The 17,825-nt window shown below is 46.2% G+C and overlaps 1 protein-coding gene across 1 annotated transcript in view; it reads left to right on the forward strand.

Moving 5' to 3' along the window:
* The window catches only part of POR (cytochrome p450 oxidoreductase), a 79,927-nt gene that overhangs the window by 28,705 nt on the left and 33,397 nt on the right, over positions 1-17,825 (forward strand). The window contains exons 4-6 of the mRNA XM_088446392.1: positions 13,176-13,224; positions 13,553-13,681; positions 16,579-16,728. Of these exons, the coding sequence (XP_088302518.1) occupies positions 13,176-13,224; positions 13,553-13,681; positions 16,579-16,728 (328 nt within the window). The remainder of the gene's footprint in view (positions 1-13,175; positions 13,225-13,552; positions 13,682-16,578; positions 16,729-17,825) is intronic.

The raw sequence follows: 17,825 nt of genomic DNA on the forward strand, positions 1-17,825 counted from the left end.
CTGGTGGTGTGAATCATGTAAACCAAACAATCTCCATTTAATTGTTCTGTGATGCAGGAGCCACCCCTGTGTTTGGCTGAATACCCAGTGATTTCACCTCTTATTCTGCCATGTTTGTGCACGTTCTAACATAAGATTTGGGTGTCAACGTAGATTATATTATAGCATGTCAACACATGCTGTTGTAGTCATAGATTTTATTTTTAACTATCTTTCCCATTTCGTTCTATAAATATAGTGACCCAGAAGTGTAGACTTTATTATGGTTCACTCACGCACAGACCAAATTTATATTACACTAAACATTTTCTTTAGAAATAGGCAAATGCACTTAGGTTATTTAAAATGTTCTACAACTATCATTTACAGATTGGGTGCATTATTCATTATATAAAGGCACTTATGATTCTGTATGAGTCTCACAGAAGTAGAAGCAACTCTGTTGTGTCTACTACAGTTTTCTCTTATTAACTATTTATTATAATCTATATATACTACTTGCTTTTTTCCCATTTTCTATACCTGCATTACTGCTTCTGTTCCATGTTTCTGACCTGATGTTTAACCACTAGAGTACTTGTATTACAGAAACATGTCCACAGATCATGCTGTTGGCTTTCCTGCTGAGTACAACTGCATAAGATGTTTGTGTAAGGGATTCCTTCTGGGTAAGAGGCCCAGTGGGGAAGGCTCACATGTGAACCTCTGAGCAGAATGGGATAAATGTCTCACAAAGGGGAGCTCATGTTACAGGATGTGGGAAAGCTAAGAAATGAGATTTTCAGAATACAGCTGTAGTGTTCAGTGTGGTCACCACTGCCCACCTTTCCCTCGTCAAGTGAGTTTTCTCATTTACAAGTTGTGTATTTTTGTTTTTTTATTATTAGTGTCTTCCTAATTTGAGATCCAGGCCATTAGATTTTAATGTCTATTTCATTTAAAATCACACACAGTCTGGGGATCTTGTCAATTAAAATAAGATTACTCCCATTATTGGGTGAAAAAACGTAAAATATTGTTATCCTTTATATGGTGTCACAAGGGGTCCGCAGCACCTTACAAAGTACACAAACAGTATGAACAGAAAACACAGGATCAAAAGTGACCTACAATACAGAATATTGCAGAACATGGACAATGTTCATAAACATCAGTAGTCCTAAAACTCAAATAGGCAGCAGGGTGGCAGAACCCAAAGGTTGCGTGCCGTTGTAGTCAGTGGGGAGGATATGGTGGTAGAAGCAAGGGAAGGAAAAGCATATGAGGGAAGAGGGCCCTGCTCGTGAGCTTTTGAACAGTGCTAGCCCTAAATAGAGGATAATATGATTCCAACATTCTTCTTGAGGAGATGTAGTTATCAGACTGGCGGATGGCATGCCGCCGGTCTGAATCCCGACGCTGAAAGTCTGACACGGGACTTAAAATGGGTGTCGAAATACAGACGCCTATCTTAATCCCGACGCCGGAATCCAGAAGGACGCCAGCCCGAAAAAGTTAAGTCTGGGGCTCCCTTAGCTGTTAGCCATGGGGGGGTGGGGGAATGTAAGGTTTAGCAGCCTAGCGGGGTTAGGGTTAGGTTTTAGTGTTAGGCACCCCTAGGAGGAGGGTTAGGGTTAGGCACCACTGAGAGGGTGTTAGGCACTAAGGCGGAGACTTGGGTTTAGGCACCAATGGGGAGGATTAGCGCGCGGGGTGGGGAGAAGTTAGGGGGGGGAGGGTAAGTATACGTACCCGACCCCTGTCGGGATACCAACCATCGGGATGCTGCTGACGGTATTTCTACAGCCGGCAATACATACCGATTCCCTTCTTGAGTGTACATTTTCATTCTTTTTGCTGCTTTTGTACACCTAGTTATCCTAGTGGGATTACTCTTTGACGAGCTTTCTTAATGAATTTATGAATTACTTGCCAAATGTGCAAATGGGTTCCCAAATGTAAATTCACTTTATAATAAACACAATAGCTCTGTAGACCATAAGCTTGGTTACCTGGACAGTGTCGGTCAGGGTTCATCAACACTGAAAGAGGCTCATCGTCCAGCCAATCCTATTCCGCTTTTTCAAGCAGTATTAGAAATTTATGGAAAAAAATAGCTAATGAGCACGTTTAGGGCTACAATCGAACTACTGATCTACGCCCACGGTGGAATGCAGACTATTACGCATAGAAATTCTTTTATTCTCCTGTTGCTGCAGCATATTGAACTATTAAGTACTTAATGAACACTCCCATAGTGTTAATGCTGTAGGCATCATTGACATTAGTTGTCAGCTTTTCAGAAAGTGTTTGTGTAGAGATGCATTCACATATAATCTGGCCTGTCAGCGTGTTTAATAAGCTTTTAAGCTGGTACACACTGACAGATACATTGGCCGATCAATTGATCGGCCAATGTATCTGCTGCCCGTCGGGCAGTGTGTACCCGCATATGTCGGTGAACGTCGGCGTTCACCGACATATCGCACGCCCCCCCGCCCGCCGGGACACGCCCCCCACCCGCCGGGACACGCCCCCTGGTCACCGGGACCTGAGGGCAGACCAAAGATGATGATTGTTCAGTGTGTACGAACAACCATCATCTGCAGATATATCTGTATAGTGTGTACCCACCTTAAGAAAGCACATAAAGCATTGAAAACAAGGCATCATACAGGCTTATGTTCATTTTAATAAACTTTCATGATAACGGAATATTTGTCACAAAGAGCCTGATTCAGGCTGGATCGCAACTGCGATTATGCACGCTATCGGCCGATTGTTGCATTCTGCGTATGCATCGCAGTGCGCGAACCAGTCACTGCGATCGGGACTGCAATCGTAGTGACTGCGCATACCCATCGCAGAATGATCGACACAAAGTACCGTTTGTGGGAGGTGACGAGGGTGGTCGGCAAAACGGCGTGCCAGTGCTTTTGAACGCTGTTGCAGGGGCGTGCATAAATTATCCACTGCGATGGCATACGTAACTTGAGCTCTCACTGCGTACCGGAACGTTAGCAATTTGTGAGTAAGGTCTGACTTTATGTAAGTGTGCGTGAGGCTCCGATTGTACTCGATATTACCGATTTTTTTTTCGCAGTCTTGCAAAGTATTATGGATGTGTGTAAGGTAAGGTGGGCGTCCTTATGCAGTGCTGTGACGATATAGCGAACGCAGTAGATTAGCATACCTTCGCAGTGTATAATCGCAGTTGCAATCCAACCTGAATCGGGCCCAAAGTGCAGAAAACAATCTTTAATGTTAGAAATAAAATTTACCTTTTGTATTTATCTTCCACTTGTTTTTGTAACTGAGTGGTACTCTCTGTGGTGGGTTTTCCTTAATCATTGAGTCTTCAATTGCTAAATCATTTAACAATGACTAATTCCTTAGTTCAATTGGAAAAAAAAATGTTAGGAAGGTGGATATATTTTCCCTGGCTTTCCATGAATGTCTAGTGCACCACTAACGTGTGTGTGTGTGTGATGAGGTGCGATCCTGTCCGTGATACAAAACAGTTTCCCGGGAAACCAGATGGTGGCGGAAGGAAGGAGAGTGTGGGCTTGCTTGTTCCTCACAGATAAAGAGGAAGAAAGGGGGAGGAGAGGGAGCTGAGGAGCAGTGGATCTTGGGATCTTTCATTCTCCCTTCCCATTCTTTTCCCTTTTTTTTTTTTCCATTCTTGCCAGATGTGGATTCTTTTGCTTTTTCCCCTGTTTTTTTTTTTTTCTCATTCTGTTTCTCTCTAGTGCTGCCTGAGCGGCTTCAAGTCTATTCTACGGAGGGATGCACTGAAGAACAGACTTGAAAAATCAATAATCTAAATTACTGTAACAGCGTTTGCTGCTTGTCTGCTGCAGCCTTAGACCTTTTCTTTTTCTATTTTCGGTCTGACCTAGCCGAATGTTTGAATATTCTGTGAAAATGAAACCACATTTGCACCACCGATTACCTGTCGTTGGACGTTCATTCTGGTTAGGGTATCCATAAAGCCACTGCTGTCTGACCTCCAAAAGAAACTCAAAGTATTAAAATGGGATGCTTCAGCTCAGTCCCACAAGAGGATGTCCTTGTAGTAGGGTGAGTTGGGCTGGGTGGCAGGTCTGAGAGACTTGCACTTGTGAGTTGGGGGAGAGGACATTGATGCAGCTGTGAAACTTGGACAGAAAAAGGCTAACTTGGTTTTGTTTCTGAAGTTGTTTGAACTTTCTGCTGTGAGAACTGTAGTCTCATGTTTCCTCTGTTGGAGTCGCGCTCAGACATGCTCAGTGTGTTTAGTATTGTAGCACTGCTGAAATACTTAATCCCCTGTTTTTATTTAGTTTGTATTTTGTTTTACTATAATTATTTTTAATACTTGTCATCTAGTCTCTCAACTATCATTTCCTTGCTTTGGGAATTTACTTATAAAATATGTTTTTATTTTAGAAATCACAAAGATATTAAGTTTTTGCATTCTACAATAAAATATGTCTACATTATGCAATTTTTTTTTATTTTATGTAGATATCATGGTGTGCATTGGGCACCCTACCCCTAATCTTTCATCGTTGGCTAAATTGTGTGGTCGCATCTTCCCTTCTGATGTGCTGCACATCAATCGGGGTATCCACTTGAAGATATACAAACGAGAGCACGATTACGTCATTGCAATCATGCTGTCGTTTGTATAGCTAGTGATGTGCCTAGACTGAACTTTCACTCGTTCAGTCCCGGCACATCCCTCATCCCTGCACATGCAGAACCTGACGAGACCGTCAGGTTGACCAGCATGTATGGGCGATGTCGGATGTCTGAAGCGGACACGCGCATCGCTGGTCGCTTCCGACCAAAACATGCACGATGTATGCGCGATTTGCAAGCGATTGCACGATGACGTCTTTATCGTGCAATCGCTTGGCTAAATCGCTAAGTGGATACCCCCCTTAAGATGCAATGTGACGTTCGATGCAGTGCAGTTCAAGAAATCATGTAATATTTCGTGCCATCATATGGCGGATCTTCTAGTGTGTACACGGACATGATATATTGTTGCATCGTATGCTGTAGTCTTGTGCTGGTCACTGACTGTAATATTGCAGATTAATTTGGGCAACTGGCTCAGTATTGCTGCAGGTCTTGCTAAAAAATTACAGTAGAGTTGCCTGATAGTCACCAAGGGCATGTTGGTGATTGAAGTCAGAAAATGACTTCAGATGTTATGCTGTAATTCAGCTGCTTGGTATGAGACCTGATCTCCTCCAATCCTTGTGTGTGTCTGTAGCTAGATTGTCCAATTGGTCCGCAATATTTTGGGTGGGTCAATCTGTGTGATCAACTTAAAAGAGAATCAATTTACTATTACTGCTGGAAAAAGACCATTACGGTCGAATACCCAGGTATGTAATAGTGTGGTTTTTTTGTTATTTTAATTAAAAAGGGTTTGGCATTTGCAAATACGTAGGAATGTCTGGCTTTTTACTACAATTTCTACTTCAGGGTCCATAGGGGGTCCACAGGGTTGACCTTGGGGTATAGGTTGGGAACCAAATCCGGGCACCACGCAGTTAAAGCTTTTAGCTCCCAGGATGCACTTGGGTCCACTCTCCGTATAACCCCACCCCCAAGCCAGAGGCACCTCAGTTTAAGTTGGTGCCCGGCCGGAGTCGGGTCACCGTTAGCGCAGGGGGAGCTGATTAGCAGCCCCTAAGCTTTATTTTTTCTAAAGGCCAAAGTTTTTTTATTTTTACTTTGGATTCTTCAGAGCGGCAGCGTCAGACTGTCCATAGGACGTCTAAGCTGCCGCTCCGTCACCCCGCTGGCGCTGAGACGCCAGTACAGATCTGGGGATCTCAGCGGGACCCCAGAGTCTGTACTAGCCGGACTCTGCGGGCGCCCAGGACTGCTGCCGGATCCACGGGGAGCAGGTAAGGCGCGGGTCACCGCTTGCGGTGATCCGCGCATTTGAAATGCAGTCCTGTGCCTCCGGTCTCTGGGGACAGACCGGAGGCGCCGGCAGTGGCGGCGGGCTCCCCATACCCCGTGTGTCCACTAGACCACCAGGGACTTAGTTTTCGGTGCAGGGAGCCGGCGTCTCGGGGGTTAATAGCCGGCCAGGGGAGGCAGCCTTCCCTGTTACAGCGGCTCCTCCCCTCAGCTCAGCGCGCCTTTCAATATCTATAGTCTGGCGTCGCTGAGCTGCTTCCTCCGCGGGCCACGCTTCTTCTGAGGTCTCCAGCGGCCATTTTCTTGTGGTGCAGCAGAAATCTCCGGAGATGGCAGTGAGCCCAGTCCCCCTGCGTACCTCACCATCAGGTCAGTGTACACAGCGCTGTAGCCTTCCCAGACACTGAATCTGGGTAAGTTGCATGCAGTGTAATAGTGCAGTATCTTATATGACATGTTTATGTATATATGTGTATATCTGCATTGTATGTGACTTAGGCCCTCATTCAGAGCCGTACGCTCTGAGCAGAGCGCACGCTCTGAATGAGGGCCGGGCTCCATTTTCATGGAGCGTCCTCCTGGACGCTCGTATAGCTGTGGGTCACCACCCACAGGCTATACGAGCGTGCTTTTTGATGGCCGCGATGGTCGAGACCATCGCGACCATCGAAATCGCGAGCCGGAGCCTGCGGTTGAGGTTTTCAACCGCAAGCTCCGGAGTGATTTTGGCTCTATCAGAGCCAAAATCACTCCCACTGACATCACTAGTGATGTCAGTGGGCCGGCTTCTGACGGGAGGCGTTCCCGTGGGAACGCCCCCGTCAGGGAGGCACGCCCCCGACACGCCCACCAAAGGGGGCGTGCTGTCAATCAACATTGACAGCACGCCCCCTTTGATCGGACACAACGAGCGAAGGACTTTCCTTCGCTCGTCGCGTCTGGCGCATGCGCACGACGGAGCTCCCTCCGTCGTGCGCATGCTCAGTGCATAACATCGACCCACTTGCGAGCGGACAGCCGCTCGCGAGCGGGTCTGAATCAGGCCCTTAGTCTAGTGCTGACTGTCTGTACTTTATTCACTCACCTGTCAGTGTATATCTATCCCTTTTCCTTATCTGCCCTAATACAGCTGTACTTGGGCTGGTTCTGAGACCTCACATTTATATACTTGTTAATATTTGTGAGGTTTGTCACATACGGTTGCGTGCTGCACATTGCCATATTTTGAGTGGAACTGTGTGTTGCATACGCTGAAAATGGGTTCCTGCAGCTAATTTTTAGTATCAGTCAGGACCAGTATAGCGCTGCTTGATCGCAAGGCTTGGTCAGATATGTCTGACCAGGAGATAGAGCGTTATACTGCACCCATTTTTACTATCCTGCAAGCCATGTGCTGCAGGTGTTAGTGCGGAGGATTTAACTCTGAAAGGGTTCTGTATGTGGCGTCATCGGGTGCCGGCCCCTTTCACGACCCCCTTCGGCGGTTTGTTTTCTCGGGATCCTCTTAATTGCGGATCGCCGGGCGGGCCCCATTGTTGTACCTCACTTGGGGTTACTTCACCATACTGCCCTTTTCATCTCAGGGTATCTCGCAGTTTCTTGCACTCTTCCCCTGTGACACAGACTATCGCTCCCTGCAGGGGTTTTTCGAGTATATGAATTCTCCCTGGTGTCACAATAGTCTGTCATGCCCCTTGCAGGGATTACCACAACAGCCACCCTGGGTGGATGTCGTTTTTCTACGAAACGCAAATTGGCGTGTTTGACGCCCCGTGGTTACTTCTCAGTTGGCTCTGCCGTGCACTGGATACTGTTTTGGGCTCTTTCCCTCTTAAACGGGGGAAAGCCTATTTCAGGTATTATTATCCCTGCTTTAGGGCTGGTGGCAGGTCCATTCTGGTTAGAGTGAATGTTGACCTGCACCTGTATCATACACCCTCAGTATTACGTGCCTTCTGGTTCCCTGTTGCTGACTAGCGGGGGGATCGCATGGTGGGACTCTGGCTGTTGCCAGTTATGAGGTATTACAACAGTGTTTGGCCTCCTGTCCCAAATTCCCTGAGGGTCATCACGAGCCCCTCCATGGGGTGGATGGGCGTGTTACTCGTCGGATTACAGACGTTACTACGCATCCCATTCCTGCGTGGTCGGATTCTTCTGATCCGTAGGTGGTAACTCTGCCTGAAATCAGTATACTCGCTTTCAGGGGTTGTTACACATCCTACCATGGCTATAGCATGGTTGGTTAATACTATTGCATACGGAGCTGATGCATTTTTAATGTTTTTTCCCCACCAACACGTCTGGGGTTCAAATGTATTTGGCCGCTCACGTAATATATGCAGTTGTCATAGGTGGACATGCCTATATTGGATACCAGTCTCCTAACTTTCAGAGTTCCGGCTGCGACTGTATCCTCCGTAATACCCTATGGCTGCGCTCTGGGAATGCAGAGGTGCAGATACCATCTATAGGGTAGATCTTGTTGGGTCCTGACCTTGACAGTGGCAGTACAAATTTCCCGCCTTCAGCTATGCCCTCTACAGGGCCTCAGACTAAGTCTATTAAGTCTTTTTGTCCTCTGGGTCAGCCTAAAGGTCTGTTTCTTCAACCGAGCAGGCCTGGACTGCCAGCCGATCCTGCTTCTGAACCTACGGATATATCGTCAGCCTGACGAGACAGGCCTACCACTGGGAGATGGCGATTTTCTCAGTTCGCCCGGTACTAGTGTCTAGTTGCCGCGGCTACGTGGGTAGGAGGGTACGCCCTCTTTGCTCAGGCGGCCTATTTCCATGTGATGGTACGCAGGCCCTTATTCGGACCAGAACAGGGCCTTACAAATCCAGAAAGCTATGCAGTTGTTGCGGTAAGCGGAGCTAATTGGGCCATCCCCACTTTCTCAGCGAGGGACTGGTTGTTCTGCTTTCTTTCTGGTGCGGTGGCTGAATGGTCCTCTTTGGCCTATTCTCTGTCTCAATTCCCTGAACCAGTTCCTAAAGCTACCTGGGCTCAGGAGGCAATCCCTATGCTCCATCATACTATGTTTGGAACCTGGGGACTTTATGGTATCACTGGATATACAGGATGCGTGCCTACGGGTACTTACAGAGACCTTGCCTCAGCATGGACTGAGGTTTGCTGTATCACAGCACTTATAATTTTTCGGGCTCTGCCTGTTGGGACTGTTCTCAGCCCCACGGGGGTTTACCAGCGTTTTGGATTTTCTGACAGTTCTTCTGTTCAGTATATCCCAATGCTCCTGTACCTGGATGGCCTCCTGCTCTTAGCAGGATCACCGGGGTACTTTACAGCCGGGTCAGGTTGACTGTGGCTTCTTCAGGGTGCAGACGTTTAATCAATGGGGAAAAAGTCCTCCCTGCATCCCTCTCTGGGTATTCTTCACCTAGGAGCCCTGCTGGATTCTCAGAATCTGAGAATTCTTCTGGCGTAAGATGGCATCTCCACTCTTCCATTAGGAGTACATGGATGTCTGCACAATCGACATATGTCTTTACACTCTGGGATGCATGGTCCACTATTCAGTGTCTGCCTTTGGAAGGGTGGAATGGGCTTAGTTCCATTCCAGGCCTTTCCATAATTGGCTTATCTCCAGATGGAACAAGTTTTTTCTGTCTGATCACTGTTCAAACGATGATGCTCTCCCCGGAGGCAAGTCGGTCCCTTATCGGGTGACTATGACCATCTCGTCCAGGGTATTCTTTGCTAAGGACAGTGTCTGGTTCGCATCCATTTCAGTGCAGTTGGATGTCTGTCGTTTCCACCCTGTCAATTAACTTGTTGGAACTTTAGCCTGTCTTGGGCCTTCACTCTGGCATAGCCCCTGTTTCCCGGTGAACCTGAAAAAGTTCAGTCCGACAGGGTCAGAACAGTGGCTTCCTTTTTAGCAATACTGTTCGTTGGGTGGCAATGTCAGGTATGTCATACATTCGGACATTGTCTGAGGGTCTCCTCCCGACCATCTCGGCAGTGTTCATTTCAGGTGCTCTCCATTGGGAAGCGGGAGTCCTCAGCCGTCACGACGTGCATCCCGGGGACTAGTCTCTTCCCCAAGAGAGGTTTCATCTCCTGGTGAGCAGGGGGGGGGAGCCCTCCTGAGGTGACACTCATGGCCTTCTGACTCTATCACACTATGGTGTTACAGTCCAACTCTGGGGATTCTGAAGCAACCTTCAGTGACTCTTAGTCGGTGAAGTGGTTCTTCCAATTTGCGTACCTGTGTTCTCCAGTCTCCATTCTTCCTCGAGGGAAGTGTTTCAATCGAGACAGAGATGCTTTTCTGCTGGTGGCTCCTGATTGCCCCAGATGTCAGGGGTACTTGGTTTTTCGGAGTCTCTCCATCGATACTCCATTCCTGATGCTTCACTGCCCAGACCTGTTGTCTCAGGGTCCTGGGGTTTGCCTTGGACCTGGGTCGTTTGTCTTTGACTGCGTCCCTACAGTGGTCTTACGGCTTCCCTGGCTTTGTCATCGTTGGAATGATTAGAGCACATGGATCAGCTTTTGCTGGGACCTACCACAAACTGTGGCAGCCATAATTCTTATGGTATTATACTTATCGATACGATCCTCTGGTGTCCAGGATTTCCAGACATTCTGGCATTCCTTCCGGCTGGCTTGGGTTTCACCCTCGGCCTGGCCTTCCTGACAGTGCAGATCTGTACACTGTCAGTATGATTAAGATATGGAATTGCTCCGCTCTGATATCCAGTTCATCCTTTGGAGTGTTTTCTGGATTATGCCTCCATTTGTCCTCTCTAGGGACTCCTTGGGAGTTAGTAGTGGTTCTTTGTTAACTCCGGGGAAAGTTAATGGAACCGCTGGTTGTGATAGCCATTACAGGGTCTATTGCTTTGGCTTTCTCTCTTTCTCTCAGGGAGTTTATATCAACCAGGTGAGTGTCGGAATTGGGAGCGTTCTCATGTGGCTCCCTCTTCTGGAGGGCATCTTGTCAGGGTGTGAGTTGCTCTCACCCTGTGTTTCTTCTTAGTGATTTTTAGGTTCCATATTATTCTGGAACTTATGGTGCGGCCATTCAGTCCCCAGTCCTCTCGGCTGGTGTGGCCTCATTGACTGTGGTCCGGCCTCTGTGGATTTATGTGATCCATTCAAGTTCCTGACGGAAATCGGACTCCTTATTGGTGGTCTGAGATTTCTGGTTTTAACAGGAAAGGATGGCCGGCCTATGGCCATATGTTGGCTGGACGGCCTCGTATGTCTTCTTCAGGGGCCTACCCATGGGTAGGCCTTTCTGTTGTTGCTGCTTGTTTTTTCTCGGGCCATGTAACCCTCGTGGGTGGCTCGCTGTGGCGCCTTGGCTGTTTTGCCTTGCTAGGTGGCCACGTGGTCTTCTGTCCACACCTTTTTAAGGTTCTAGGCATTGTTTTCCTTTGCCTCTCAGGATGCTTCCTTTTTGGCGGCGGATTCTCCTCTCAGCACAGGAGCGTCCCCTCCCTTGGTTGAACTGCTTTGGGACATCCCCAAGGTCAACCCTGTGGACCCCCTATGGACCCTGAAGTAGAAAACAAGAGATATGGTAAGAACTTACCTTTGTTATCTCTGTTTCTACGAAGTCCATAGGGTCCACAGGGCACCCGCCCTGACGCACCTGGCTTCAAATGGGCTGTGTGACTGGTCACCGGTTTTCCGTCTCCCATTTCTGTGAGTATGGTTCTAGAGTGTTCCAGTTTTCTCTCTCTTTTTCTCTCCTCCTCTGGCCTGGGCTGCTTACAAACTGAGGTGCCTCTGGCTTGGGGGTGGGGTTATAGGGAGAGTGGACCCAAGTGCATCCTGGGAGCTAAAAGCTTTAACTGCGTGGTGCCCGGATTTGGTTCCCAACCTATACCCCAAGGTCAACCCTGTGGACCCTATGGACTTCGTAGAAACAGAGATAACAAAGGTAAGTTCTTACCATATCTCTTGTTATTTATGTCCTTTCCAGGATTAAGCATTAGTTTTACTTAACCACCAATATTAACCATATTTACATTTTTACTTCCATAATTCTCACTTCAGAGTTTTCTTATTCCACTGGGAATGAGTGACACATAAAGTTGCAAACAGTGATACAGGTCACCAATGTAAGAGCTCATTCTTTTTGAGGGTAGAGAAGCATTCTGTTATACCCCTTTTCTACTGCCACAATAACCGGGGTTATTGCCGGGTCAACCCAGGTTGGGGCTCAGTGGAAAAGGGTTCCAAAAAAAAATAACCCAGGTCGAGTAATCCAGGAATCCAACCCAGCTAGCGACCAGTGTTGGACATGGGAACGATCTGGGTAACGCTGCTGTGTAAACGTTCTGACCCAATTCACCGCAAAAGACGCTGACTGGAGCTTGCAGTGAGCAGTCCCCACCCACCCTTTTACAATCTTGTCTTTGTGAGCCTGAAAAAGGTAATTTTTATGACATCCATAGGTTTTGCAGGGAAGACCCATGTTCAGTGTGAATGGGGCCAAACCGGGAATAAACCGGGTCGAAGGTGCAGTATAAATGGGGTCTGACCCAGATCTGACCTGGGTTGAAACAGTGTTCAAAGTTCCGGGTTGGACCGGGGTTTTTGGTGGAAAAAGAGGTATTCGTTCGATAAAATGGAAAGTCATGCATAGCCCCTTAAGAACAAAAATACTGTATATTGGTAACCAAACTTAATGTGATCTCACTTTTTTTTGGAAGACTGATTTGAATGGTCATATATAATCTCTGAAAAGCACTATATAATGATGGTTAATATAAAATTAGAACTATGAAAAGTTTCTCGCATACAAAAAGGTGGCTGTAGCAGAGGGCCCAGAGCATCTGTATAAAAAGGAGTTGCATGGGTGACACAGACCACCAATTTCAATGCCAAGGGACTTGCTGAGTATGGGTAAGGAAAGATAGGGCACGCCAGGACCATTGTGGTCAAAGAAGCCAGCCAGAGATGTTGGAAACAAAATCAAATAAAAAACAATGTGGAGACCACCTTCTACCAATGGTTTTACCAGCATAATTTCCTATTGAGTGTGAGTTGATTTTGGATAATTCAGATGTGCTGTTATGTTAAGCAAGCGAACACTCTAGTAGGACAATATACGCTAGTAAATATGGATTTCAGCCTAAAATAGCTTCCACCACTGTGCAGGAAACAGGTGCACCTCAGAGAGTGGATGTCCTTGCAAATATAAATGACAATCGATTACCATTCTAGAGGTTTCTCCATTCTGCAAGAAATAAGACTATTAAAATGTATTTCTTGTTCTTTACTTGCAGGACATCATCTTCCCGAGAGAGCAGCTTTGTGGATAAGATGAAAAAGACGGTGAGTTACTTTGAGACGTTTCTCTTGTGCTGTTTGAAAGATTCTGTGACTCCAGCATATGTGCACAAAAATCTACTGCACTAGCTTGCCATAAATCTGGGGCTAACCAGCCACCTTTCATAATGAGTGTAATAGGCAAGAATGATTTTCTTTCCAAAGTTGTATATTAAGTATGATGCGTGTCAATTAGCTCTGTATGAACATTTATCTGAATAAGCGGGTTTGAAGGATGGAAAGGCATGGTATTTTTTTTTTTTTCAACTGTACTTTTAGAAATTCCAATAAAAAAAAATGTATTATCTTTTTTTTTTTTCCTCCTTGTGTCTAGGGGAAAAACATAGTTGTATTCTATGGCTCTCAGACAGGAACTGGAGAGGAATTTGCCAATCGTCTAGCAAAAGATGCTCATCGTTACGGCATGCGTGGTATGTCAGCTGACCCAGAAGAATTTGAAATGGTGAGTGAAATATTGGGCATGTCTGATGCTACAATGTCCATGTGATAATGGCAGGAAAAGGGTCTTACATTGTTGGTATTAATGGCATAATATTTTTACAAAAGTCATGTAGATTTGTTGTCGCCCTAGTGCCCTTTTTATATGCAGTTCTGTCCATATGATAAACATTCCTTAATTTGAAAACTATCTGTTTTATAGTTCTAAATAAAACTATGCTACCTCTTTTGTTTGAAATGTTTGTTAGGGTTTTTTATGGACATATAATAATATAAACATATATAACAAATACTATATTGGAGTACAATATATGGGATAATCTCCTATATCAAGCTCCTATTATCCTATAAAATGCCTGGTGGGGGGGAGATGGGAGGATGGAGGGGGAGAGATGGAGGATTTGGGAAGGGGGAGGGAGGGGGTTAGATGGGAGGGTGAGGGGGACAAGGCGAGAGGGAGAAGGGTTGAAGAAGACATTACAACATTTTATTTTTCCAGTTTACCACCACCAGTATTATTTTATTTGTATTCAGTAGTAAGAGAACATTATCAAATCTACCTCTCTGGTCTGCTTTCTACCAGGTTCCCAGAATATCTCAATTATGTCACTGCTGAGTTTGATGAAACTATAAAATCTAAAAACTGAGCGAACTTCAAATACCATTATAGTTTACAACGTGCGAGTTTTGTGTTTCGTATATTAATGCCATGTGTGTATCATGTAGTCTCTTATAGCAGCCATGTGTGCCTTTGCAATCTATGCTCTACTGTCCTTGCATTCTGTGCTGGCAATAATCCCCGTAGCTTGTCTAGCTCCTACTGATGATGTATTTTTATTTTGGCTATGTGCTAGTCAAGCATATATTTTCATATTTTTGTTAGCCCAGGAAAGTTGTTGGTGATTTTCAAGAGTCTAATGTAGAATACTAATGTTGAGTAACTGTATTATCTGATGCCTAAAGTCTTGCCATGTTGAAACTGAGCAATGCAATGGTTCCATACTATTTTTATGGATTTGAATTCAATCCTATATATTCAACAGATTGGCTTTAAAACAAGATGTATATTTAATACTGCACCAGTTTGCGGTGGCCATTGTGTTCTGCAACAGGATTGTTCAGTATTTTCTGTGGAGAAATCTGGGCCTGTGTCACTTGCAACATGTTTAATCAATTATGGCATTTGTTATTATATAAAAGCACTGCTTATGTAAAAAAGAGGAATGATTTTTCTGGCATCTGTTGTCTGGCTTTCCCAATTTTTGGTCTGCTGTTGTGAACTGTATAGTTAGAACGGGATGCAGTCAGGAAGCCGACGGTCGAAATGCCGACCGCCGGCTTCTCGACTGTCAAATCCTGGCAAGGTACTAATGACAGGCATCAAAATCCCCACGCCTGTCATTAGACCTACGCCGGGAACCCGATGCCCGGCATACCGACCGAGGGTAAGCCGGGCGCGGACAGCCGCGGAAAAGGGTTAGGTTTTAGGGCTCCTGGGGGGACTTCGGGTTAGGCACTCCCCTGGGAGGGTTAGGTTTAGGCTAGGGGAAGGGGGGGTTAGGGTTAGGCACTAGGGGGGGAGGTGAGGGTCAGGCACTGGGGGGGAGGCTAAGGTCAGGCACCCCTAAAGGAGAGTTAGGGTAGGGTGTAGGGTTAGGGGTACTTACATAAATTAGCGATCGGGATCTTCATCCCGGCCAGGCTACCACTGTCGGGATTAGAACTGCCATGCGGCCGGCAATATTACATACGGATTCCGTTAGAACAGGTATGTGCTTCCCATTGTTACATCTGGGGATATGCATATTTAGGCTCTGTATGAAAGACTCTCTTCATTCTGCCCTCCAACTTTATCTGAATAATTTATACTAGTTTATCAGGCTCTATGGCAGCCCTGACTACTATATTGGGCTGCCATGTAGTTCTTTAAAGAAAATACATTATCATGTGAGAACATAATTTTGCTCTTATATTAACAAAGGCCTGTATTGCACGGCGTGGTATGACTCCTTAACTCTCCACTGCTGTTGAATAAATTGTCATAGTCAACTCAGTGGTGGCGCATGAGCGCTTTGTCTGCTTGTAGAAAATGCTCGTCTAAATTTTGTAAACTGGCCTAAATGTCAGATTATGCACTCTGACCTTGCTGCTAATTATGGGCATCCGAGCAGAGTCTTGGCACCTGATGCACCTTGTGTCTAAGCACTGTTACTCTTTTTATGTATTACTAAGCAGTTCTCCATGATGCTACTGTTGAACCATTCCACCTTCTTGTTTGACCTTTATTCTCATGTAATGTTGTGTGGTTTTTATGAATTTTTTTTTTATCCCTTATGCATTAGAAGTTTGTGGATTATGAAAGCTAGTTAATTTTGAGGACTGTTTATTGTTTACTATTTTATTATGTCTTTTGTATGTGCAAAAAACTTTAATGAAATATTCCATTAAAAAAAAAAAAAAAAGAGGAAAGATTAATAACAGGCTTAATAAACCACTAATGTTCTGACTGCCTCATTTACCATATGAAACTAGAGAGAACTCCCATCTTCCCATTTTTCATTCACGCTTTTTTAACCTGCGGCTGAATTGCTCGTAATGACCACATCGATGTCAGTGTAAAGGTTATACACATCCTGGAACTTCTCATGTTGTATACAAAATTGTAGGCATTTGGACAGATTGTTATTACAGGAATAAAGAAAGTTTTCCTAATACAAGTGGGTCTATTCTATGCAAAACACTGAACTCCTATGTACGCATCATGCGGCCATTCCTTGGAGATTTTTGAAAATGGGAGTGGGTTTTTCCCCTCTGTAGTTGAGTATTGTTATTTGTATGTGTAGCATTGCATATTGCATCTACTGAATGATGCATGATGAAAAAAATGTTTTTGTTCTGTAGGCGGATCTCGCACGTCTCACTGAAATTGAAAAGTCTCTTGCTGTGTTCTGCATGGCCACATATGGCGAGGGAGACCCTACCGACAATGCTCAGGACTTCTATGACTGGCTACAAGAAGCGGATGTTGATCTTTCAGGACTTAAGTTTGCAGTGAGTGCTATTGTTATAATAATCTTAAATCTGGTGAAAGACCCGCAGCTGAAATAAACAATGCATTCTTTCAGTTGTAAGTTTATGACCTTATCTGTCAAATAATAATAAAACATAGCGTTATTTTTTACCGTATACAATTATCCAAAAATATGAAGCCTTTATCGAATGCAGGAAAAAACAAATGTTTAGTCTTCACAGTTCCTCAGCATTATCATTATTAGTTATTAATTTCTACTTCAGGGTCCATAGGGTATCCACAGGATACCTTGGGGTATAGGTGTGACGTCAGTCATCGGGCACCATAGAGTTAAGCTTTCAGCCTCCCAGGATGCACTAGGGTCCCCCTCCTATACCCCGCCCCCGAGCCAAGGCACCTCAGTTTAGTTTGGTGCCCGGCCGGAGTCAGGTGCACCTGTTGGAGTGGGGGCTAGAAGAGCCCCTGAAGCTTTTTCTTCATGCAGCTGTGGCTGCACATCTGGATGAACAGCATGGACAGTCAGTCCTGACGTCCATGCTGTCTTCCCTACACCCCCGCCGGTACCAGAACGCCGGTACCGATCCGGGGATGCTGGTGAGCATCTGGGGTCACAGCTAGCGGTGACCCCAGATGTTCCGGACCATGGCCGGATTCAAGGGGGACAGCAGGTAAGCAGCGGTGTCCCGCGGTGTGTCCCCGCTGTCACATGGTCCAGAGTCCCCAGGCAGGGGGCTCCCTGGGGACTGGCTGCAGCGTGGAGCCAGGTATTGAACCTGCGCTTCCACTACCCCCTGGGACAGCGGACCGCAGCAGAGCGGTAGCGCTGCGGCGTCCCGGGGGTTAAATGCATGCCAGGGGAGCGCTCCTTCCCTGTCTCACAGCCGGCGCCTCCCCCGCTGCACACAGCCCTCTCTGCACACTGCCGACTGGTCCTGTAGCAGCGCTCCTCCCCCAGGCCAGCCTCCTCTCTGCTCCTCGGCGGCCATCTTTCCAACGCATGGTGAACGCTGCTGGAAGCGCTGGACGGAAGCATCGTGGTCTGGGTCCCCCCACATACCTCTCCTCCGATTTGGGTCAGGTCTGTGTATGCTGCGCTGTGTCCTACCAGGCCCTGTGT

The sequence above is a fragment of the Taudactylus pleione genome, unplaced genomic scaffold, assembly GCF_031769625.1.
Source record: "Taudactylus pleione unplaced genomic scaffold, aTauple2 ptg000397bl, whole genome shotgun sequence".
In the NCBI taxonomy this organism is placed as follows: Eukaryota; Metazoa; Chordata; class Amphibia; order Anura; family Myobatrachidae; genus Taudactylus; species Taudactylus pleione.